This window comes from Thunnus thynnus, chromosome 10, assembly GCF_963924715.1.
Source record: "Thunnus thynnus chromosome 10, fThuThy2.1, whole genome shotgun sequence".
In the NCBI taxonomy this organism is placed as follows: Eukaryota; Metazoa; Chordata; class Actinopteri; order Scombriformes; family Scombridae; genus Thunnus; species Thunnus thynnus.
Window position 1 is genome coordinate 478266 of NC_089526.1, and position 25000 is coordinate 503265.

Consider the following 25000-nt stretch of genomic DNA (forward strand, 5'->3'; position numbering starts at 1 on the left):
CTGTATGTGTGTGTCTGTGTGTCTGTATGTGTGTCTGTATGTCTGTATGTGTGTCTGTGTGTCTGTATGTGTGTCTGTGTGTCTGTATGTGTGTCTGTATGTCTGTATGTGTGTCTGTGTGTCTGTATGTTTGTGTGTGTGTCTGTCTGTGTGTCTGTATGTGTGTCTGTCTGTATGTCTGTATGTGTGTCTGTATGTGTGTCTGTCTGTATGTCTGTATGTGTGTCTGTATGTGTGTCTGTGTGTCTGTATGTGTGTGTCTGTGTGTCTGTATGTGTGTCTGTATGTGTGTGTGTGTGTCTTTATGTGTGTCTGTATGTCTGTATGTGTGTCTGTGTGTGTGTGTGTGTCTTTATGTGTGTCTGTATGTCTGTATGTGTGTCTGTGTGTCTGTCTGTGTGTCTTTATGTGTGTCTGTCTGTATGTCTGTATGTGTGTCTGTATTTGTGTCTGTGTGTCTGTCTGTGTGTCTGTATGTGTGTCTGTCTGTATGTCTTTATGTGTGTCTGTATGTCTGTATGTGTGTCTGTGTGTATGTGTGTGTGTGTGTCTTTATGTGTGTCTGTATGTCTGTCTGTGTGTCTGTATGTGTGTCTGTCTGTATGTCTTTATGTGTGTCTGTATGTCTGTATGTGTGTCTGTGTGTATGTGTTTGTGTGTGTCTTTATGTGTGTCTGTGTGTCTGTCTGTATGTCTGTATGTGTGTCTGTGTGTCTGTATGTGTGTGTCTGTGTGTCTGTATGTGTGTCTGTGTGTCTGTATGTGTGTGTGTCTGTATGTGTGTCTGTATGTGTGTGTGTGTGTGTGTCTGTATGTGTGTGTGTGTGTCTGTATGTGTGTCTGTATGTCTGTATGTGTGTGTGTGTGTGTGTCTGTGTGTCTGTATGTGTGTCTGTATGTCTGTATGTGTGTGTGTATGTGTGTGTGTCTGTATGTCTGTATGTGTGTATGTGTGTGTGTCTGTATGTCTGTATGTGTGTGTGTGTGTGTCTGTATGTGTGTCTGTATGTCTGTATGTGTGTATGTGTGTCTGTATGTGTGTCTGTGTGTCTGTATGTGTGTCTGTGTGTGTGTATGTGTGTGTGTCTGTGTGTGTGTATGTGTGTGTGTGTGTCTGTATGTGTGTGTCTGTCTGTGTGTCTGTGTGTCTGTATGTGTGTCTGTGTGTCTGTATGTGTGTCTGTGTGTCTGTATGTGTGTGTGTCTGTGTGTCTGTATGTCTGTATGTGTGTGTGTCTGTATGTGTGTCTGCATGTGTGTATGTGTGTATGTCTGTGTGTGTGTCTGTATGTGTGTGTGTCTGTATGTGTGTCTGTATGTCTGTATGTGTGTCTGTATGTGTGTATGTGTGTGTGTCTGTATGTGTGTGTGTCTGTATGTGTGTCTGTCTGTGTGTGTGTCTGTATGTGTGTGTGTCTGTATGTGTGTATGTCTGTGTGTGTGTCTGTATGTGTGTGTGTCTGTATGTGTGTGTGTCTGTATGTGTGTCTGTATGTCTGTGTGTGTCTGTATGTGTGTGTGTCTGTATGTGTGTATGTCTGTGTGTGTGTCTGTATGTGTGTGTGTCTGTATGTGTGTATGTCTGTGTGTGTGTCTGTATGTGTGTATGTCTGTGTGTGTGTATGTGTGTGTGTCTGTATGTGTGTATGTATGTGTGTGTGTGTGTGTGTGTGTATGTGTGTGTGTGTGTGTGTGTGTGTGTATGTTTGTGTGTGTGTGTGTGTGTGTGTGTCTGTATGTGTGTCTGTATGTATGTATGTATGTATGTGTGTGTGTGTGCATTGCTGACGTTTCTACCAGGTTTATATTACTTTAAGTGTTTATATGTTTCACTATTATTCAATCATGTGTCTGTTAGCTAATAAACTGTTTATCCAAATACTTTCATGTTTAAACCATTTATTTATCCATTTATGTCAAGTCAGTTATAACTCCTGAACACCATAAAATGCGACTAAGAATATGTGCAAAACAGAGAAACTGTTATACTGTTTTTGAAATAGTTAGCTTTTAACTAACTAAAACTAACTAAAAACTAAAAGAAATTGTTTCCTCTTAGCTAACTATTTTTATCATATCCATTCCTTTTAATTCTGTTTTCAGTGCTAGACCCCCTCCACTCAAAAATGTGTTTTTCTTCTTGTTCCTTCCGTTGGATTCTTGAGCCTCTCTGTGCAGAATGTTGTTTGTGTGGTAGTACATGTCATTTTAAGGACTTTAACAATATAATTATACTTTTTGTTGAAAAGCCATATCAGACACAAAAGTGCTGGTTAGGAATCACTTCTGTTCTGTGTATTTCTGTTCTTTATATATGAATGAATGTTTGTGTCTGTGTTTGCAGGCAGCAGCTCCCTGACAGCTGCAGCTCTGTCCGCCGGCGGCTGCAGCGGTGCAGGAGGTTGCAGTCGGGGCGGGGCTGTCGGTGGGGGTGTTGGCGGTGAGGGCCCGGGCCTTCTTCAGATCGCCCCGCCTCAGAATCACGGGGGCCAGCAGGCCTCCCCACCTCACCCAAACGCCCCTCGCACCCCACAGCCTCCTCACCCTCCCACCCCCACCCCCACCCCCCCACACCAGCAGAGTCCTGAGTACAGCAGCCCCCCCAAACCTGGTACTGTATCTGTGCTACTGCACAGACTTGCAGTTCTAGAAGTACACCTGAGATAAACTGTGATGTTGTAGTACAACTGGTAACATATAAGGAGTTCCAGCAGTACAAATAGTAGTACTAGAATTAATGGGAGTAATAACAATCATAGAATCAGTACAGATAAAAGTGATAGTAGCAGTTGTGTAGGCATTAGCAGTAGTAGTACAGTTAGAAGAGGTAGCAGAAGTAGTGGTAGTAGTTGTATCTGCAGCAGCTGCAGTAGGTGTAGTTGTTGCAGCAGTTAATACACCAGTAGTTGTAATATCAGTGGCAGTAGTAATAGCAGAACTAGTAACAGTAGCAGTACTAGTAGCAGTAGCAAAGAAGACGTAGCTGTAGAATAATAGAAGCAAATGTAGTAGTAGTGACAGCAGAAGTAGTAGTAGTAGTACTAGTAGTATCAGTACTGGTAGCAGTTGTAGGAATAATTGCAGCAGTATTAGTAGAAGCAATGGCATTAGATGTTGCAGAGGTAACAGTAGCAGTAGAAGTACAGATATTATAGTAATAGTAGTAGCCAGTAGTCGTTCAAGCAGCAGGAATGTTAGCCATAGCTGTAGTAGTACTGCATTAATACTAGTAGTACCAGAAGCAGAGGCAATAGTACCACCATTATAGTAGTTCTATCAATAAAATGAAGCTGATCTGTGTCCTTGAGAGGCAGGATCGGTAGTAGTAGAAGTAGTAGTAGTAGTAGTAGTAGTAGTAGTAGTAGTAGCAATAGTAGTAGTAGTAGTAGTATTAGTAGCAATAGTAGTAGTAGTAGTAGTAGTAGTAGCAATAGTAGTACTATTGTAGTAGTAGTGAAGTTATATAGATATTCAGGTGTGTCTGGTTTTACTGCAGCTAGCTGGACAGGTACTATCAGTGGGACAGCAGTAGCAGTAGTAGTAATATTAAACAACTACTGACCTGTGTCATGTCTTATTCTGCAGTCACCTGGACAGGTAATGGCCCCACCCCCTACAGCCCCGCAGGACGTCAGCAGAATGGGCGGAGCCCCCAGCAGCCTCCCTTACATCATCACCATGCGCCCAACACTCACTTCTGTATGATACATGTAACTGTCCTTGACAGACAGAAACAAATATGACGTATATTGTTGTGTAGTACTGTGTAGTACTGTGTAGTACTGTGTAGTACTGTGTAGTAGTACATCATACTGAGCCAGTGTTTGTGCCTGCAGGGTCACAGCATCACAGTTCTGCTCCATATCCACAACCAGTGTCCAACCACCCAGGTATGAAATGTGTCCAAAAAAAGTCCCCATGTTCCAAAAATGTCCTCACTTTGCAAAAACATCCCCATTTTCCTGCCCCCCCCCACCCCCCCCACCCCACCCCACCCCCCACACTGTCCCAAACTGCCCCCCCGCCCCCCCTCAGGTCCGGAGTTCTGGTGCTCCATCTCGTACTTTGAGTTAGACGTTCAGGTCGGTGAGATGTTTAAGGTCCAGTCCAGCTGTCCTCTGGTGACGGTGGACGGTTACGTGGACCCTTCAGGAGGAGATCGTTTCTGTCTGGGACAGCTGAGCAACGTCCACCGCACCGCCGCCAGCCACCGCGCCAGGTGACCCATACCTGCACAGGTGTTTCTGTACTTACCTTCATTATCTTATTGTGACTAACGACCACCGTCTTCTTCTGCGTCTTTTGTGTGCAGGCTGCACATCGGGCGGGGGGTTACGCTGGAGTGTCAGGGGGAGGGGGACATCTGGATGCGTTGCCTTAGTGACCACTCTGTATTTGTCCAGAGTTTCTACCTGGACCGTGAGGCCGGCCGAGCGCCGGGAGATGGCGTGCACAAGATCTACCCCGGAGCTTACATCAAGGTGTGTCGATACGCAGACGACATTCTGCTGATCGTCTGTATCGATCACATTAACGTGAAGGCTGATGTTTTTGTTTCTATCTGATGGATTCAAGACTTTCCAAAGTCTTCCAACAGGACTCGACTACCATCAGTCTAATATGCTGCTAGCGCCCCCCACAGGCTACAGTGATCATTACAGCCACAGTATGAACACAGTGAGATATCTCAACTTCTGTTCAGATCATCCTGAGATGTCTCTGATCTGATTCCTGATCTACAGAGGACAAACTTAACATTTGTAGATTCACTAAATAATAAATAAATAAATAAATAAATAAATAGGGCGCTGTGATAGCCACACGGTTACAGCACTTGTGTTGCATGTCATGCCCCTCTCTCTCCCCCTTGTTTCCTGTCTGCTTCTCCGCTGTCAACTGTCAAAAAAGAAAGAAATAAAATAAAATAAAATAATAAATAAATCATCAGATGTTTGATTGTAATGACCTCTGCAGGCTGCAGGAGGCGCTGACAGGACAAACCTGCAGTTACACTGAGTCCTAAAATGAAGATTTGTAAAAATTACATGATTTTGGTCTGAAGAACCTGAAGAGCCTCTCACCTGTCTGCTCAGGTGTTTGACCTGTCTGTCTCTCACCTGTCTCTCCCTCCAGGTGTTTGACCTGTCTGTCTCTCACCTGTCTCTCCCTCCAGGTGTTTGACCTGAGGCAGTGTCACAGACAGATGCAGCAGCAGGCAGCTGCAGTTGTTGGTGCGATTCCTAGGCAGAGCAGCGTAGGGGGGCTTACCCCCGCTGTCGGTGAGTGCTGCCTGTCTCTCTCTCTCTGGGTGCCTGTCTCTCTCTCTGGGTGTCTGTCTCTCTCTCTCTGGATGCCTGTCTCTCTCTCTGGGTACCTGTCTCTCTCTCTGGGTACCTGTCTCTCTCTGGGTGCCTGTCTCTCTCTCTCTGGGTACCTGTCTCTCTCTCTGGGTGCCTGTCTCTCTCTCTCTGGGTACCCGTCTCTCTCTCTCTGGGTGCCTGTCTCTTTCTCTGGGTACCTGTCTCTCTCTCTGGGTACCCGTCTCTCTCTCTGGGTGCCTGTCTCTCTCTCTCTGGATGCCTGTCTCTCTCTCTGGGTGCCTGTCTCTCTCTCTGGGTACCCGTCTCTCTCTCTCTGGGTACCTGTCTCTCTCTCTGGGTGCCTGTCTCACTCTCTCTGGGTACCTGTCTCTCTCTCTGGGTACCTGTCTTTCTCTCTGGGTACCCGTCTCTCTCTCTCTGGGTACCTGTCTCTCTCTCTGGGTGCCTGTCTCACTCTCTCTGGGTACCCGTCTCTCTCTCTGGGTACCCGTCTCTCTCTCTGGGTACCCGTCTCTCTCTCTGGGTACCTGTCTCTCTCTCTGGGTGCCTGTCTCACTCTCTCTGGGTACCCGTCTCTCTCTCTGGGTACCCGTCTCTCTCTCTGGGTACCCGTCTCTCTCTCTGGGTGCCTGTCTCTCTCTCTGGGTGCCTGTCTCACTCTCTCTGGGTGCCTGTCTCTCTCTCTGGGTACCTGTCTCTCTCTCTGGGTACCCGTCTCTCTCTCTCTGGGTACCTGTCTCTCTCTCTGGGTACCTGTCTCTCTCTCTGGGTACCCGTCTCTCTCTCTGGGTACCTGTCTCTCTCTCTGGGTGCCTGTCTCACTCTCTCTGGGTACCTGTCTCTCTCTCTGGGTACCTGTCTCTCTCTCTGGGTACCTGTCTCTCTCTCTGAGTACCTGTCTCTCTCTCGGGGTACCTGTCGTGCTGTGCTGTGTATGAGGACAGTTCAGTAAGGTTTTGTGATGTAAAATCAATCTTCTCCCCTCACCTTTGCCCCCCCTCCCCTCCTCCTCCGTCAGGTGTGTGCTCAGGTGCAGCAGGTGTGGGTGTGGACGACCTGCGCAGGTTGTGTATCGTGCGCCTGAGCTTCGTTAAAGGTTGGGGGTGTGACTACCCGCGGCAGAGCATTAAGGACACGCCCTGCTGGTTGGAGGTTCACCTGCACCGAGCGCTGCAGCTGCTCGACCAGGTGCTGCACACGCTGCCGCCGCGGGAACACGCGCTCTGACACACAGGTGTGCGTTACCTCATCAGGACGATCCATGACCTGTGGGCTGCAGGTGGGCTGGGTTTAGCTCACTGGACAGCCAATCGCAGTAGAGGATTCGTCTACAGCTGAAAACAGAGAAGACGGAGCTGTAACATCTCTGTGATGGATACGACACCTGACACCATCGAGATTCATAAGCTCCGCCCACCCCGTCCTCCTCCAGACAGGTGAAACAAACACACCGCAGCTCATTGGTCGGTTTACACAGGCCTCAGACAATCAGCCAATCACAGCATCGCTTCCCTCCAGTTATTCAAATGTGTTTCCATGGATACCAGCGTCCAGTATCTCACATTAAAGGGTCAGTTCATCTAAAAAAACAAATGTTCTCTCCTCCCCCCACTGATATCTACACAGTTTTATTTGTTTATTTAATTTGTTTGGTTTTCAGATTTTTATCTTTCAACATTCTGTATTATTATTATTATTAGTATCATTGTTATTATTATAATTGTTATTATATTCAATAAAAAATATATTTCTACTTTATTTCAACAAGATTTTTTTGACAAAATTCAGGCAAATACCTGAAGGCTCATTGGCTTCACATCACTTCAACACCTGCAGGAGAAGACGGAGTGACTCACTTCTTAAACAAAACGCACATTTATCTTTATCACATTATTAATGTAATAGTTATTAGTGTTTCTGTGGCCTGTGGAGTTCCTCAGGGATCAGTCCTGGGACCCGTTTCATTCTTCTTTATTATCCATCAGAGTTTCTGTGTTTCTGTGACGTTCAGCTTTACGCTGGTTACTTGTAAAACCTGTTTAAATTTTAAATCACAACAAAACTCTTTGCAAAACAAAAGTTTTTGTCTCACCTGCAGCACTGAGTCTGCACCACTGGACAGAAAATATCAAATATATTTTTGTAGTTTGGGTGAACTGACCCTTTAACAGATGGATAACTTTAAAATGTACATCTTTAACATGTTTTTGACAGTTTATTTATTTTTATTGATTATCTACCAAAGATGCATTTCCTTCTCTTAATGACATCATTCCCTGTTTCCTTTGTGATTCAGCTCCTCTCTGAAATGTCAGATTATTTATTCTGTCATCAGTTGTTGTTGTTTTTTTCTTTCAGACTTTTATCACATTTTACATTATTATACTGAAAGTGTCTTCAACTCTGTAACATCTGATGTTTTTTTCAAATGAAACGTTTCTGATAAAAGATCAATCTGAAGCTTTTCTTCCTTCCTGATGATGAAACTGAGACGGCAGCTCGACGCTTTGCTCAGAGGCACTGTGGCTGTTCACGGGGATGGAACCTGGATTTCTACTGCTAATGTTTAATTATTTACATCCCCATAAGTCTCTGCATTCACTTCTTTTTTATCACCTTCACATCAGATGTTTGTGTTGCAGTGATGGAAGACATATTGAGATAACTAAAAGTAGATCATCACAGAATGACCCCTCATGTTATTTATTATGTATATTCAGATATACAGTTCCTGTACAAAGCATATTCACCCTTCTCAAAAGTTTTCATGTTTTCTTGTTTTACAACATGGAATAAAAGGAGATTTAATGTGGATTTTTTTACACTGATCAACAGAAAAAACATTGAATATTAAAACATATATAACATATAAAATACATATTTTGTTCTTCCCTTCATGATGATTCTTTCTATGGCTGGTATAGTAAAGGTATTCAATCATTCAAAAATCTCCATATATCATCTGTTTGTGCTTTATTCAAGGAGCTAGCAGCTAAATTTGATAAACCAAGGACACATTGTTTTTTATAATTGCAAATCCGTCATTGGGTCTCAATCCATCCATCCATTATTGCCCACAGCTCTTCTCTTAAAGGCATTTTATCTGTTTGGCATACAGAGCCATCAACTCTACAAAGTACAGCTGTTGGTATGGCAACATGACCTGAACTTAGAGATCACAGGTGAAATTTGGTCAAAAATACTTTCAAGAATACACTCAATATGTACGGCCTATATGTACTAGTTGAATTCAGGTCAAGGTGGTCCAAAGACTACATCCCTCAAAGATATCCAGACACCTGCAACATCAGCCAATATGTTCTGGTTCTCCATCTTTAATGCTTTATCAAGTATTTTGAAGAAACCAGTACAGACAAACCTTCTCACAGCACTGTTTGGTATCCAGTCTGAAGGTGACTCACTTTTTAAAACAACTGAATATTAGCCAGAAGATTCATTCTGCTTAACTGGACACAATCCGCTCCTCCTTCCTTTAAACACCTGATCAAACATAATCTTCTTCTTAAATTGGAGATTAGATTTAGTCTGCAGACAAACTTGTTAAGGAATGGCAGCCTAAAACAAACCGGTTGAGTCTGCTGTTTACAATAATATTATCCAAGATTACAACACTGTACCAACCTTTTCTTTTTTCTCTTTCTAGTCTCTAAACATATATTTGTATATTTGTCTGTTACGTGTTTGTTAGACGTGTTTGCAAGATCTTATTTTGTGTTTGTATTTTTGTTGGAGAAAAAACAAAACTTTGCATGTAATGGCAAATGTTATCTGACATAATCATATACATAAGAGTAGTTTCAATGTTTTTGTCTTTAGTGTTGTAGTTTTACCTTTATGAATGAATGTCGGAGCGAACGTGAAGCTATCAGTAAAATATGGCGCCAACGAGGACAAAAACAGGGAGTGTGTAACGTTTAAATGTTTCAAGTCCGCCTTCTTATTGGTTACAGCAAAGTACCGCCTTTGTAATTCCAGCCAATAGTAGAAAAGAGTCTTGCATAATAAGCGAATGGGGGAGGGACTCGGTGAGTGGCGCGTCATCGGACCAATAGGAGGACAGAATCTGAAAATATATGAATATTCATCATGAAGGGGGCGTGGCCTGCCAGCGGAGGACGGGCGCGAGCGAACATGGAGGTTTAGTTATCGCCTGGCGTCCATCTGTGAGCGCGTGCCTCAGTATATCTGTTTTATTTTCAGTTTTGCTTTGTTATACTTTGTTTTTTCTGTGTTCGACATGGAGATGAAGAAGAGGATCAGCCTGGAGCTGAGGAACAGGAAACCCGCGGAGGTGTGTAACTACAACAGCGCGGACTTTCATGTATTTATGAAGGATGCAGATTCGACCGACATGACGGTGCTGAAAACAGTCAGACGTCAAGTTTCTCCGCTCGAACTGCAAAATGTCTCCGCTGCGGTTCGGTTCCGACATTTTGACCCACAAAACCACTTGATCGCAGCTCCAACATGGAGGCGGCTCCTCCGGTCCGTCCGGTCCGTCTCCGGAGGATCCCGCCCGCCGCGCGCAGCGTCTCTCGCGCTGAGTTCTCGCTCATGGGGCTCCGTGGAGCCTCGCGCGAGCCTCCCGCAGCTAGCATCCAGGCTAACAAGCTAACCTGGCGCCCAGCCGTCATAACACAGCCGGGCTCGGGGTGAGCTGACCGGGGGTCGGTGCGGATGCGCGGTTGTTAAAAACACGTCTCTATGAATATTTGGTCTTGGTTACATGTTTAAACTCTCCCGGGTCACCGCGCGGCCGAGCAGGCTGCTATTTAACCTGCGAGGTAAAGTAGTTTTCCACCAATCATACAATCTAACGGCGCGTTCAGCCAGACTCCGTTCATCAATCCCAGGTTTAAGGGGACTCGGCTGGAGGCCAACGTTGTTTTATGCCACAACACCATTTAAAGTGTTTTCCGTGTTCGCCAGGTGCTGCTGCTCCATTCGGCCGACACATAATCAAACTAACATCGCTTGTTTTCCACTAATTGGTAAGTTTAGACTTGTTCACCCTGCTGTTCCCGCCCACCCTGCTGTGTTTGGGTGTTCGGTGAAAGAAACCCGCAAATCCGTAAAAAAAAAAAATAAACACGCAATTCAATGTTTAGCCGATTCAACAAAGTACTTAATGACGCGAGAAAAGATGTTATTGTGATGAAGTCTGGAGAAACGTTTCCACAGCAGCAGTTTGGTTTAATGAAACGGTTCTTATCCGGTCAGTTTGTTTCCATAATTACTCCGATATGACACGTTTAAAGCGACAAAGCGGAGGCAGAGAGGAGCAGCTGCTGGCTGTGTGGCGGGTCACCAAAGAGTATCTGAGCTGAGAGGAGTCACTCCGTGATGGGGGAGAGAAGCCTGATCACTGTGTTTAAAAGGGTTTTATCTCCCACACAGCTCTTCTGTATTGCTGTCAACCTGCTCACATTAAAGTTTAGACTTGTAGTTCCCATTATTTTATTTCAGATAGTGCTGCAACAGCAAAACAAAAACTGTGCAGATACTTAATATCTGGGCAGTTTTCTTCTGAAGGGTCAGAAAGCAAGGTTACTCGTTAAGCCAGACTTATTTCAGTAAGTCAGGTTTATCATCGTGTTTTTCTGTTTCATAAATAAGGTTTAAATAAATCTGACCGTAGTAAACATGGAAACATATCCCACCAGATTAAACGAATACAGTCAACCAACCAGACAAACACAGAATTTTCTGTTTGTGATCATGAGTCAGTTATCGAAGTTCACATGTTTTTCAGTTTTAATAATCTGCGATTAAAACAAAACCCAACTTTGATCTGTGGCTCAATAAACCTGCAGATACAGAAACCTGAAAATACAAGACGGGCAGACAGCCTGCATGCTACATGATGGCGTGTTATATGATGGCGTGATATATGATGCTACATGATGGCGTGTTATATGTTGTTGCCACATGATGGCGTGTTATATGTTGTTGCCACATGATGGCGTGATATATGTTGTTACATGATGGCGTGTTATATGTTGTTACATGATGGCGTGATATATGTTGTTACATGATGGCGTGTTATATGTTGTTACATGATGGCGTGATATATGTTGTTGCCACATGATGGCGTGTTATATGTTGTTGTTACATGATGGCGTGTTATATGTTGTTGTTGCCACATGATGGTGTGTTATATGTTGTTGTTGTTACATGATGGCGTGTTATATGTTGTTGTTGTTACATGATGGCGTGTTATATGTTGTTGCCACATGATGGCGTGTTATATGTTGTTGTTGTTACATGATGGCGTGTTATATGTTGTTGTTGTTACATGATGGCGTGTTATATGTTGTTGCCACATGATGGCGTGTTATATGTTGTTGCCACATGATGGCGTGATATATGTTGTTGTTGTTACATGATGGCGTGTTATATGTTGTTGTTGCCACATGATGGCGTGTTATATGTTGTTGTTACATGATGGCGTGTTATATGTTGTTGCCACATGATGGCGTGTTATGTTGTTGCCACATGATGGCGTGTTATATGTTGTTACATGATGGCGTGTTATATGTTGTTGTTACATGATGGCGTGTTATATGTTGTTACATGATGGCGTGTTATATGTTGTTGTTACATGATGGCGTGTTATATGTTGTTACATGATGGCGTGTTATATGTTGTTGTTACATGATGGCGTGTTATATGTTGTTGCCACATGATGGCGTGTTATATGTTGTTGCCACATGATGGCGTGATATATGTTGTTACATGATGGCGTGTGCTATGTTGTTGTTACTTGATGGCGTGTTATATGTTGTTACATGATGGCGTGTGCTATGTTGTTGTTACTTGATGGCGTGTTATATGTTGTTACATGATGGCGTGTTATATGTTGTTACATGATGGCGTGTTATATGTTGTTACATGATGGCGTGTTTTATGTTGTTGTTACATGATGGCGTGTTATATGTTGTTACATGATGGCGTGTCTTATGTTGTTGTTACATGATGGCGTGATATATGTTGCAACATGATGGCGTGTTTTATGTTACATGATGGCGTGTTATATGTTACATGATGGCGTGTTATATGTTACATGATGGCGTGTTCTGTGTTGTTGCTACATGATGGCGTGTTTTATGTTGTTACATGATGGCGTGTTCTGTGTTGTTGCTACATGATGGCGTGTTTTATGTTGTTACATGATGGCGTGATATATGTTGTTACATGATGGCGTGTTTTATGTTGTTGTTGTTACATGATGGCGTGTTTTATGTTGTTGTTACATGATGGCGTGTTTTATGTTGTTGTTGTTACATGATGGCGTGTTTTATGTTGTTGTTGCTACATGATGGTGTGTTTTATGTTGTTGTTACATGATGGCGTGTTTTATGTTGTTGTTGTTACATGATGGCGTGTTTTATGTTGTTGTTACATGATGGCGTGTTTTATGTTGGTGTTGCTACATGATGGTGTGTTTTATGTTGTTGTTACATGATGGCATGTTTTATGTTGTTGTTGTTACATGATGGCGTGTTTTATGTTGGTGTTGCTACATGATGGTGTGTTTTATGTTGTTGCTACATGATGGCGTGTTTTATGTTGTTGTTGTTACATGATGGCGTGTTTTATGTTGGTGTTGTTACATGATGGCGTGTTATATGTTGTTGTTACATGATGGCATGTTTTATGTTGTTGTTGCTACATGATGGCGTGTTTTATGTTGGTGTTGTTACATGATGGCGTGTTTTATGTTGTTACATGATGGCGTGTTTTATGTTGGTGTTGCTACATGATGGCGTGTTTTATGTTGTTGTTACATGATGGCATGTTTTATGTTGTTGTTACATGATGGCGTGTTTTATGTTGTTGTTACATGATGGCATGTTTTATGTTGTTGTTACATGATGGCGTGTTTTATGTTGTTGTTACATGATGGCATGTTTTATGTTGTTGTTGCTACATGATGGTGTGTTTTATGTTGTTGTTGTTACATGATGGCGTGTTTTATGTTGTTGTTGTTACATGATGGCGTGTTTTATGTTGGTGTTGTTACATGATGGCGTGTTTTATGTTGTTGTTGTTACATGATGGCGTGTTTTATGTTGTTGTTGTTACATGATGGCGTGTTTTATGTTGTTGTTACATGATGGCGTGTTTTATGTTGGTGTTGCTACATGATGGCGTGTTTTATGTTGTTGTTGTTACATGATGGTGTGTTTTATGTTGTTGTTGTTACATGATGGTGTGTTTTATGTTGTTGTTACATGATGGCGTGTTATATGTTACATGATGGCGTGTTATGTTACATGATGGCGTGTTATGTTACATGATGGCTTGTTATATGTTGCTACATGATGGCGTGTTTTATGTTGGTGTTACATGATGGCGTGTTTTATGTTGTTGTTGTTACATGATGGCGTGTTTTATGTTGTTGTTACATGATGGCATGTTTTATGTTGGTGTTGCTACATGATGGCGTGTTTTATGTTGTTGTTGCTACATGATGGCGTGTTTTATGTTGGTGTTGCTACATGATGGCGTGTTATATGTTGTTGCTACATGATGGCGTGTTTTATGTTGTTGCTACATGATGGCGTGTTTTATGTTGTTGCTACATGATGGCGTGTTTTATGTTGTTGTTGTTACATGATGGCGTGTTTTATGTTGTTACATGATGGCGTGTTATATGTTGTTGTTACATGATGGCGTGTTATATGTTGTTGCCACATGATGGCGTGTTATATGTTGTTGCCACATGATGGCGTGATATATGTTGTTACATGATGGCGTGTGCTATGTTGTTGTTACTTGATGGCGTGTTATATGTTGTTACATGATGGCGTGTTATATGTTGTTACATGATGGCGTGTTATATGTTGTTACATGATGGCGTGTTTTATGTTGTTGTTACATGATGGCGTGTTATATGTTGTTACATGATGGCGTGTCTTATGTTGTTGTTACATGATGGCGTGATATATGTTGCAACATGATGGCGTGTTTTATGTTACATGATGGCGTGTTATATGTTACATGATGGCGTGTTATATGTTACATGATGGCGTGTTCTGTGTTGTTGCTACATGATGGCGTGTTTTATGTTGTTACATGATGGCGTGTTCTGTGTTGTTGCTACATGATGGCGTGTTTTATGTTGTTACATGATGGCGTGATATATGTTGTTACATGATGGCGTGTTTTATGTTGTTGTTGTTACATGATGGCGTGTTTTATGTTGTTGTTACATGATGGCGTGTTTTATGTTGTTGTTGTTACATGATGGCGTGTTTTATGTTGTTGTTACATGATGGCGTGTTTTATGTTGGTGTTGCTACATGATGGTGTGTTTTATGTTGTTGTTACATGATGGCATGTTTTATGTTGTTGTTGTTACATGATGGCGTGTTTTATGTTGGTGTTGCTACATGATGGTGTGTTTTATGTTGTTGCTACATGATGGCGTGTTTTATGTTGTTGTTGTTACATGATGGCGTGTTTTATGTTGGTGTTGTTACATGATGGCGTGTTATATGTTGTTGTTACATGATGGCATGTTTTATGTTGTTGCTACATGATGGCGTGTTTTATGTTGGTGTTGTTACATGATGGCGTGTTTTATGTTGTTACATGATGGCGTGTTTTATGTTGGTGTTGCTACATGATGGCGTGTTTTATGTTGTTGTTACATGATGGCATGTTTTATGTTGTTGTTACATGATGGCGTGTTTTATGTTGTTGTTACATGATGGCATGTTTTATGTTGTTGTTACATGATGGCGTGTTTTATGTTGTTGTTACATGATGGCATGTTTTATGTTGTTGTTGCTACATGATGGTGTGTTTTATGTTGTTGTTGTTACATGATGGCGTGTTTTATGTTGTTGTTGTTACATGATGGCGTGTTTTATGTTGTTGTTGTTACATGATGGCGTGTTTTATGTTGTTGTTACATGATGGCGTGTTTTATGTTGGTGTTGCTACATGATGGCGTGTTTTATGTTGTTGTTACATGATGGTGTGTTTTATGTTGTTGTTACATGATGGCGTGTTATATGTTACATGATGGCGTGTTATGTTACATGATGGCGTGTTATGTTACATGATGGCTTGTTATATGTTGCTACATGATGGCGTGTTTTATGTTGGTGTTACATGATGGCGTGTTTTATGTTGTTGTTGTTACATGATGGCGTGTTTTATGTTGTTGTTACATGATGGCATGTTTTATGTTGGTGTTGCTACATGATGGCGTGTTTTATGTTGTTGTTGCTACATGATGGCGTGTTTTATGTTGGTGTTGCTACATGATGGCGTGTTATATGTTGTTGCTACATGATGGCGTGTTTTATGTTGTTGCTACATGATGGCGTGTTTTATGTTGTTGTTGTTACATGATGGCGTGTTTTATGTTGTTGTTGCTACATGATGGCGTGTTATATGTTACATGATGGCGCGTTATATGTTACATGATGGCGTGTTATATGTTACATGATGGCGTGTTATGTTACATGATGGCGTGTTATATGTTACATGATGGCGTGTTATGTTACATGATGGCTTGTTATATGTTGCTACATGATGGCGTGTTATATGTTACATGATGGCGTGTTATGTTACATGATGGCTTGTTATATGTTGCTACATGATGGTGTGTTTTATGTTGTTGTTGTTACATGATGGCGTGTTATATGTTGTTGTTGTTACATGATGGCGTGTTTTATGTTGTTGTTGCTACATGATGGCGTGTTTTATGTTGGTGTTGTTACATGATGGCGTGTTTTATGTTGTTGTTGCTACATGATGGCGTGTTTTATGTTGTTGTTGTTACATGATGGCGTGTTTTATGTTGTTGTTGCTACATGATGGCGTGTTTTATGTTGTTGTTGCTACATGATGGCGTGTTTTATGTTGGTGTTGCTACATGATGGCGTGTTTTATGTTGTTGCTACATGATGGCGTGTTTTATGTTGTTGTTACATGATGGCGTGTTTTATGTTGTTGCTACATGATGGCGTGTTTTATGTTGTTGTTACATGATGGCGTGTTTTATGTTGTTGTTGTTACATGATGGTGTGTTTTATGTTGTTGTTACATGATGGCGTGTTTTATGTTGTTGTTGTTACATGATGGCGTGTTATATGTTACATGATGGCGTGTTATATGTTACATGATGGCGTGTTATATGTTACATGATGGCGTGTTTTATGTTGTTGCTACATGATGGCGTGTTTTATGTTGTTGTTGTTACATGATGGCGTGTTTTATGTTGTTGTTGCTACATGATGGCGTGTTATATGTTACATGATGGCGCGTTATATGTTACATGATGGTGTGTTATATGTTACATGATGGCGTGTTATATGTTACATGATGGCGTGTTATATGTTACATGATGGCGTGTTATGTTACATGATGGCGTGTTATATGTTACATGATGGCATGTTATATGTTACATGATGGCGTGTTATATGTTACATGATGGCGTGTTATATGTTACATGATGGCGTGTTTTATGTTGTTGTTGTTACATGATGGCGTGTTATATGTTACATGATGGCGTGTTATATGTTACATGATGGCGTGTTATATGTTACATGATGGCGTGTTTTATGTTGTTGCTACATGATGGCGTGTTTTATGTTGTTGCTACATGATGGCGTGTTTTATGTTGTTGTTGTTACATGATGGCGTGTTTTATGTTGTTGTTGCTACATGATGGCGTGTTATATGTTACATGATGGCGCGTTATATGTTACATGATGGTGTGTTATATGTTACATGATGGCGTGTTATATGTTACATGATGGCGTGTTATATGTTACATGATGGCGTGTTATGTTACATGATGGCGTGTTATATGTTACATGATGGCATGTTATATGTTACATGATGGCGTGTTATGTTACATGATGGCGTGTTATATGTTGTTACATGATGGCGCGTTATATGTTACTACATGATGGCGTGTTTTATGTTGCTACATGATGGCGTGTTATATGTTACATGATGGCGTGTTTTATGTTGTTGTTGCTACATGATGGCGCGTTATGTTACATGATGGCGCGTTATGTGTTACATGATGGCGCGTTATATGCTACATGATTGCGTGTTATATGTTACATGATGGCGCGTTATATGTTACATGATGGCGCGTTATATGTTACATGATGGCGTGTTATATGTTACATGATGGCATGTTATATGTTACATGATGGCGTGTTATGTTACATGATGGCGTGTTATATGTTGTTACATGATGTCGCGTTATATGTTACTACATGATGGCGTGTTTTATGTTGCTACATGATGGAGTGTTATATGTTACATGATGGCGTGTTATGTTACATGATGGCGTGTTATATGTTGTTACATGATGGCGCGTTATATGTTACTACATGATGGCGTGTTATATGTTACATGATGGCGTGTTATATGTTACATGATGGCTTGTTATATGTTGCTACATGATGGCGTGTTATATGTTACATGATGGCGCGTTATATGTTACATGATGGCGTGTTATATGTTACATGATGGCATGTTATATGTTACATGATGGCGTGTTATGTTACATGATGGCGTGTTATATGTTGTTACATGATGGCGTGTTTTATGTTGCTACATGATGGCGTGTTATATGTTACATGATGGCCTGTTTTATGTTGTTGTTGCTACATGATGGCGCGTTATGTTACATGATGGCGCGTTATGTGTTACATGATGGCGCGTTATATGCTACATGATTGCGTGTTATATGTTACATGATGGCGTGTTATATGTTACATGATGGCTTGTTATATGTTGCTACATGATGGCGTGTTATATGTTACATGATGGCGCGTTATATGTTACATGATGGCGTGTTATATGTTACATGATGGCATGTTATATGTTACATGATGGCGTGTTATGTTACATGATGGCGTGTTATATGTTGTTACATGATGGCGCGTTATATGTTACTACATGATGGCGTGTTATATGTTACATGATGGCGTGTTTTATGTTGCTACATGATGGCGTGTTATATGTTACATGATGGCGTGTTTTATGTTGTTGTTGCTACATGATGGCGCGTTATGTTACATGATGGCGCGTTATATGCTACATGATTGCGTGTTATATGCTACATGATGGCGTGTTATATGCTACATGATGGCGTGTTATATGTTACATGATGGCGCGTTATATGCTACATGATTGCGTGTTATATGTTACATGATGGCGTGTTATATGTTACATGATGGCGTGTTATATGTTACATGATGGCGTGTTATATGTTACATGATGGCGTGTTATATGTTACATGATGGCGTGTTATATGTTGCTATATGATGGCGTGTTATATGCTACATGATGGCGTGTTATATGCTACATGATGGCGTGTTATATGTTACATGATGGCGTGTTCTGTGTCGTTGAGGTGGCGGAGCTGGTGGTGGATAACTGTCGCTCCAGTGACGGGGAGGTTGAAGGTCTGACAGACGAGTACTCGGAGCTGGAGATCCTCAGCATGGTGAACATCGGCCTCACCTCACTCTCCAAACTGCCCTCACTGCCCAAACTACGCAAGGTCAGTGCCCGCTTCCTGTTCCCACAATGCAACACTGTTTGAAATGTATTCACGCAAACAGCTGTGTGAGCTGTCGGTGGTGTGCTTTGTGTTGCAGTTGGAGGTGAGTGATAACACCATCTCAGGAGGTTTGGACACGCTGGCGGAGAAATGTCCCAACTTGACGTACCTGAACCTGAGTGGCAACAAGATCAAGGAGCTGAGCACCATCGAGGTTCTGGTGAGTCCGTTTCCACGGAGACACTTCCTGCTGTTTACACGTCCTGTTTCTCTTCTTTGTTTTGATGGAGATGGATTCTGTTTCCAGGAGGAAAGTGGTGAAGTTATTATTGTCAGATTCAGATCATAAACAAAAATCTTCTGATAAATGATGCTGAAAGTGAAGATGTGAAGATAATCAATAACAGATGAACCTGGAAACCAAACATCAGCTTCTGCAGTCTTTACATCATTAAAACTGATATACTGTCAAGTTTTATTGGTCATAATAAGAGACGCCCTTAAAGTCATACTACATATAAAACACCAACATCTTATCACGTTAGAGCCCTTTGATTCTGAGAACAGGCAGTGATCGACAGGTTAGTCTGACTCTTCCTGTTTTAAAACACATCAGTGTGTGAACTGCTGAAGGGAGTTCTGATAGATCTGAACTGATAATAAAGTTAATCAAGTTTTGCCAACAATAACATTCAAGACAATTAATAAGAACGTTCAAAAATGTTTCTTCATAAATTTGCTGATATTTTCTCTCCTTGTTCTACTAGTTTTGAAGCTTTCTCTGTCTGTTCTTCTTTTCAGTGCATTTCTTGACTTTTCTGTTCCTAAATGTTCATATTTTTAGACAAACAGCGTCTCTGTCAGCCTGTCATCACCGTGTCTGCTGCAGGACTCAAGTTACAACGTCAGACAGACACAAACACAGTCAGCAGCAGCTAGCATTAGCATCAGCAGCAGCTAGCATTAGCATCAGCAGCAGCTAGCATTAGCAGCTAGCATCAGCAGCAGCTAGCATTAGCATCAGCAGCAGCTAGCATTAGCAGCTAGCATCAGCAGCAGCTAGCATTAGCAGCTAGCATTAGCATTAGCAGCTAGCAGCCTGAGTGTGTGTCACACACGTTCACATTTTGATGTTATTTTGATGTAATCAGCGTAACTTGAAGATCTCCTGCAGACATTTTAATGCACTGGAGGCTTCACGTCTCCACATCACACTTGTTTAATTTGCATACTGGACCACGATTGGCTCCAAATGAGTTAAATTAGATCAATCCTGCAGGTACGTTCAGGTGTTAAACTGAGATTTAAGGTGAGTTCAGAGAAACTTTTAGAACAAACTGCACAGAGAAGAAGAAACAGGCTTTTATTCTGAAAGGGAAGGAATGTGAAACACTGCTGCAGCCGCGGTGAAGAAGTGAGATGATGGTTGAAATGTTCCATCAGCTGCAGAATATTTAATGAGATGAGTGTAAATGTGTGTGTGTGTGTGGTGTTGCCCCTCAGACCGGTTCTCTCTGCTCTTGTTGTTCTGCAGCAGAACCTGAAGAACCTGACGAGCCTGGACCTGTACAGCTGTGAGGTCACCACGCTGGACGAGTACAGAGAGAGCGTGTTCGAGCTGCTGCCGCAACTCACCTACCTGGACGGATACGACCAGGAGGACAACGAGGTGCCCGACTCCGAGAACGACAACGGTAACACACACAGAACACACACACACACACACACACACACACACACCTCTGTAACACACACACACACACACACACACACCTCTGTAACACACACACACACACACACACACACACACACACACACACACACCTCTGTAACACACACACACACACACACACACACACACACACACACACACACACACACACAGACCTCTGTAACACACACACACACACACACACACACACACACACACCTCTGTAACACACACACACCTCTGTAACACACACACACACACACACACACACACACACACACACCTCTGTAACACACACACACACACCTCTGTAACACACACACACACACACACACACACACACACACACACACCTCTGTCACACACACACACACCTCTGTAACACACACACCTCTGTCACACACACACACACACACACCTCTGTCACACACACACACACACACACACACACCTCTGTAACACACACACACACACACACCTCTGTAACACACACACACCTCTGTAACACACACACACACCTCTGTCACACACACACACACACCTCTGTCACACACACACACACCTCTGTCACACACACACACACACCTCTGTAACACACACACACACACACACCTCTGTAACACACACACACACCTCTGTCACACACATACACACCTCTGTAACACACACACACACACACACCTCTGTAACACACACACACACCTCTGTCACACACATACACACCTCTGTAACACACACACACACACACACCTCTGTCACACACACACACACCTCTGTAACACACACACACACACCTCTGTAACACACACACACACCTCTGTAACACACATACACACCTCTGTAACACACACACACACACACACACACACACACACACCTCTGTAACACACACACACACACACACCTCTGTAACACACACACACACCTCTGTCACACACATACACACCTCTGTAACACACACACACACACACACCTCTGTCACACACACACACACCTCTGTAACACACACACACACACCTCTGTAACACACACACACACCTCTGTAACACACACACACACACACCTTTGTAACACACACACACACCTCTGTAACACACACACACACACACACCTCTGTCACACACACACACACCTCTGTAACACACACACACACCTCTGTAACACACACACACACACACCTCTGTAACACACACACACACCTCTGTAACACACACACACACACACACCTCTGTAACACACACACACACCTCTGTAACACACACACACACCTCTGTAACACACACACACACACACACCTCTGTAACACACACACACACACCTCTGTAACACACACACACACCTCTGTAACACACACACACACCTCTGTAACACACACACACACACACCCCTCTGTAACACACACACACACACACACCTCTGTAACACACACAGTAACACTGTGACAGATCTGATCAGACTGATGGATCTGATCAGTCTGATGGATCTGATCAGTCTGATGGATCTGATCAGACTGATGGATCTGATCAGTCTGATGGATCTGATCAGTCTGATGGATCTGATCAGTGTGGTTTGTTGTTTGAGTTTCTGTAAATCAGAAAGCAGGAAGTGATCAGAGGTGAGTTTATTTTTTTAACATGTGACATTAAACACTGCGTGTGGTGGCGTCGTGTTCCAGACGATGACGATGAAGCCGGTCCACCCGGAGACGACGACGAGGATGACGAGGATGAGGATGATGATGAAGATGAAGGCTCTGAAGGAGACGAGGATGAGGTGGGCCTGTCGTACCTGATGAAGGACGGCATCCAGGTGAGTCGTGTGGTTTAAATCAGACCTGCTGGTGTTTGTGATGAAGTTCCTGGTTGTGACCACTGAGCGGCGCTGTTGTCTCCTCTCAGGATGAAGAAGATGATGGAGACTATGTGGAAGAGGAAGAGGACGACGAGGAGGAGGAAGAGGAAGATGGAGGTTTGTGTTTAATCAGAGTTTTGATCCTGCAGCCGCGTTAGAGCCGCTGACCCACAAACATACATGTTTACCATAAAGTCCTCAAATATAAAGATATTTATAGATGATGTCATCGCTTCATAAGTTACCACAGGTCATATTTGATCACTGTTCTGGAGCTTTTGATCCTGTTACATGATCTTCCTCAGCAGGTGGAACTGCTCGATCATCATTAAACTGTAATAACAACAACAAGAATAACAAAATAATAATAATAACAACAACAACAACAATAACTATAATAATAATGTTCGAACTTTAAAAAACCGACTGAAAGTTTTTAAACTGACGTCTGAAACTTTACTGAATAATTTGTCTTCAGCTGGTCCAGAAGCAGCTGTTAACAGCTGGATCCTATAACAGCTGGATCCTATAACAGCTGGATCCTATAACAGCTGGATCCTATAACAGCTGGATCCTATAACAGCTGGATCCTATAACAGCTGGATCCTATAACAGCTGGATCATATAACAGCTGGATCCTATAACAGCTGGATCCTGTAACAACTCTCTCTATCTCTACCTGTCTCTCTCTCCGCCTGTCTCTCTACCTGTCTCTCTCTCTCTACAACAAGATAAATGGTTCTTTGGACTTTGATGTTATCACCGTACTGATCAGAATGATAACAAGCAGAATGAAAATTGATCACAACTATTACAGGTTGATGAATGATCTGGACTGTTTTGTCTCCATTGATGAGGAGGAGCTCTGCTTTGGACGCATGCTGGGCTCAATCTGTTGTTGTTGTTTTTTAATGCTTGTTGATCTGATGACGAGATAAATAAAGATGTTTTAAACATTCAAAACATTTCTCTACTTGTCTCTCTACCTGTCTCTCTCTCTCTACCTGTCTCTCTCTCTCTCTACCTGTCTCTCTCTCTCTCTACCTGTCTCTCTCTCTCTCTACCTGTCTCTCTCTCTCTCTACCTGTCTCTCTCTCTCTACCTGTCTCTCTCTCCCTCTACTTATCTCTCTCTCTCTACCTGTCTCTCTCTCTCTCTCCCTCTACTTATCTCTCTCTCTCTACCTGTCTCTCTCTCTCTCTACCTGTCTCTCTCTCCCTCTACTTATCTCTCTCTCTCTACCTGTCTCTCTCTCTCTGCCTGTCTCTCTCTCGCTACCTGTCTCTCTCTCTCTCTCCCTCTACTTATCTCTCTCTCTCTACCTGTCTCTCTCTCTCTCTCCCTCTACTTATCTCTCTCTCTCTACCTGTCTCTCTCTCTCTGCCTGTCTCTCTCTCTACCTGTCTCTCTCTCTACCTGTCTCTCTCTCTCTGCCTGTCTCTCTCTCTCTCTACCTGTCTCTCTACCTGTCTCTCTCTCTCTGCCTGTCTCTCTACCTGTCTCTCTCTCTCTACCTGTCTCTCTACCTGTCTCTCTCTCTCTGCCTGTCTCTCTCTCTCTCTACCTGTCTCTCTGCCTGTCTCTCTCTCTCTACCTGTCTCTCTACCTGTCTCTCTCTCTCTGCCTGTCTCTCTCTCTCTACCTGTCTCTCTACCTGTCTCTCTCTCTCTGCCTGTCTCTCTCTCTCTCTACCTGTCTCTCTCTCTCTACCTGTCTCTCTCTCTCTCTACCTGTCTCTCTCTCTCTACTTGTCTCTCTACCTGTCTCTCTCTCTCTACCTGTCTGTCTCTCAGATGAGGACGGTGTTCGGGGGGAGAAGAGGAAGAGAGACGCAGATGATGAAGGTGATGATGGAGACGAAGACGACGAGTAGTTTAACCATCTTCACACACTGTAACACCTGACCCCGCCCCCTCATCTTCCCCTGACCTTTGACCCCTCAGAGCCGCAGAGAGACAGGAAACAGGACGCTGAGTTCAGGTTCAGGATCATTTCTCTGCTGACTGAATACTGATCACATGATCAGCTGATCAATACAGATCAATACTCAGCTGACAGACAGCTCAGTGTGCCAGCGGGGGGGCGACGCTGCGCAGAATCTGATTGGTCGTCACTGTGAAGATAATCTTTATTATTCAAACATTTTCTAAACGAGTTCACACATGTTTCACACTTCCTGTTTATTGATCACACGCTCTGATCAGGTATCAATAACTGTCAGTGCTGCGTCTGCTCGTTAAGTCATTTAATTTCATTCCACTTGTTTTCTGTTGTTTATCAAACAAACAGATGATTAAATACTGAACAAACATCAGAACGTTTCCGTCCTCGAACACCGTCAGGTCTGAAGAAACGATGAAGATCGATCGTTAAATGATGACGAGCTGCACAGATGAAGCTGATCAATAAAAGACTCAACATGTCAAATATCTGCTTCTTTAGTAAAAGCTCAAAGGTTTCAGGCTAGAAGTAAACTACGACTCCCAGGGTGCATTTCAGCAAGAAGCAGCCAATCACAGAGCTTCATATTCAGTCAGATGCGTCGCTAACGGC

At 42.7% G+C, this 25000-nt stretch overlaps 2 protein-coding genes across 5 annotated transcripts in view; both read left to right on the forward strand.

The window, feature by feature from the left end:
- The window catches only part of LOC137190697 (mothers against decapentaplegic homolog 4-like), a 20821-nt gene extending 12686 nt beyond the window's left edge, over nt 1-8135 (forward strand). Inside the window, exons 5-11 of the mRNA XM_067600232.1 lie at nt 2345-2611; nt 3586-3699; nt 3837-3890; nt 4036-4219; nt 4313-4481; nt 5174-5279; nt 6340-8135. Coding sequence (XP_067456333.1) covers nt 2345-2611; nt 3586-3699; nt 3837-3890; nt 4036-4219; nt 4313-4481; nt 5174-5279; nt 6340-6548 — 1103 coding nt within the window. The 3' untranslated portion in view covers nt 6549-8135. The remainder of the gene's footprint in view (nt 1-2344; nt 2612-3585; nt 3700-3836; nt 3891-4035; nt 4220-4312; nt 4482-5173; nt 5280-6339) is intronic.
- Nucleotides 8136-9441: 1306 nt separating this feature from the next.
- LOC137190698 (acidic leucine-rich nuclear phosphoprotein 32 family member E-like) overlaps nt 9442-25000 on the forward strand; it is a 16469-nt gene continuing 910 nt past the window's right edge. For 2 of the 4 annotated variants that reach the window (XR_010930274.1, XM_067600233.1), the window contains exons 1-7: nt 9443-9633; nt 18736-18885; nt 18983-19105; nt 20420-20579; nt 22272-22405; nt 22495-22564; nt 24241-25000. The exon at nt 24241-25000 is cut by the window's right edge. Coding sequence is in view for 3 of the 4 variants with exons in the window: in XM_067600233.1 (XP_067456334.1) it covers nt 9580-9633; nt 18736-18885; nt 18983-19105; nt 20420-20579; nt 22272-22405; nt 22495-22564; nt 24241-24320 (771 nt within the window). In the remaining variant the exon portion in view is untranslated. Of the gene's footprint in view, nt 9634-10309; nt 10334-18735; nt 18886-18982; nt 19106-20419; nt 20580-22271; nt 22406-22494; nt 22565-24240 lie in introns of those variants that run through there. The other 2 variants (XM_067600234.1, XM_067600235.1) reach the window with 2 other exon arrangements.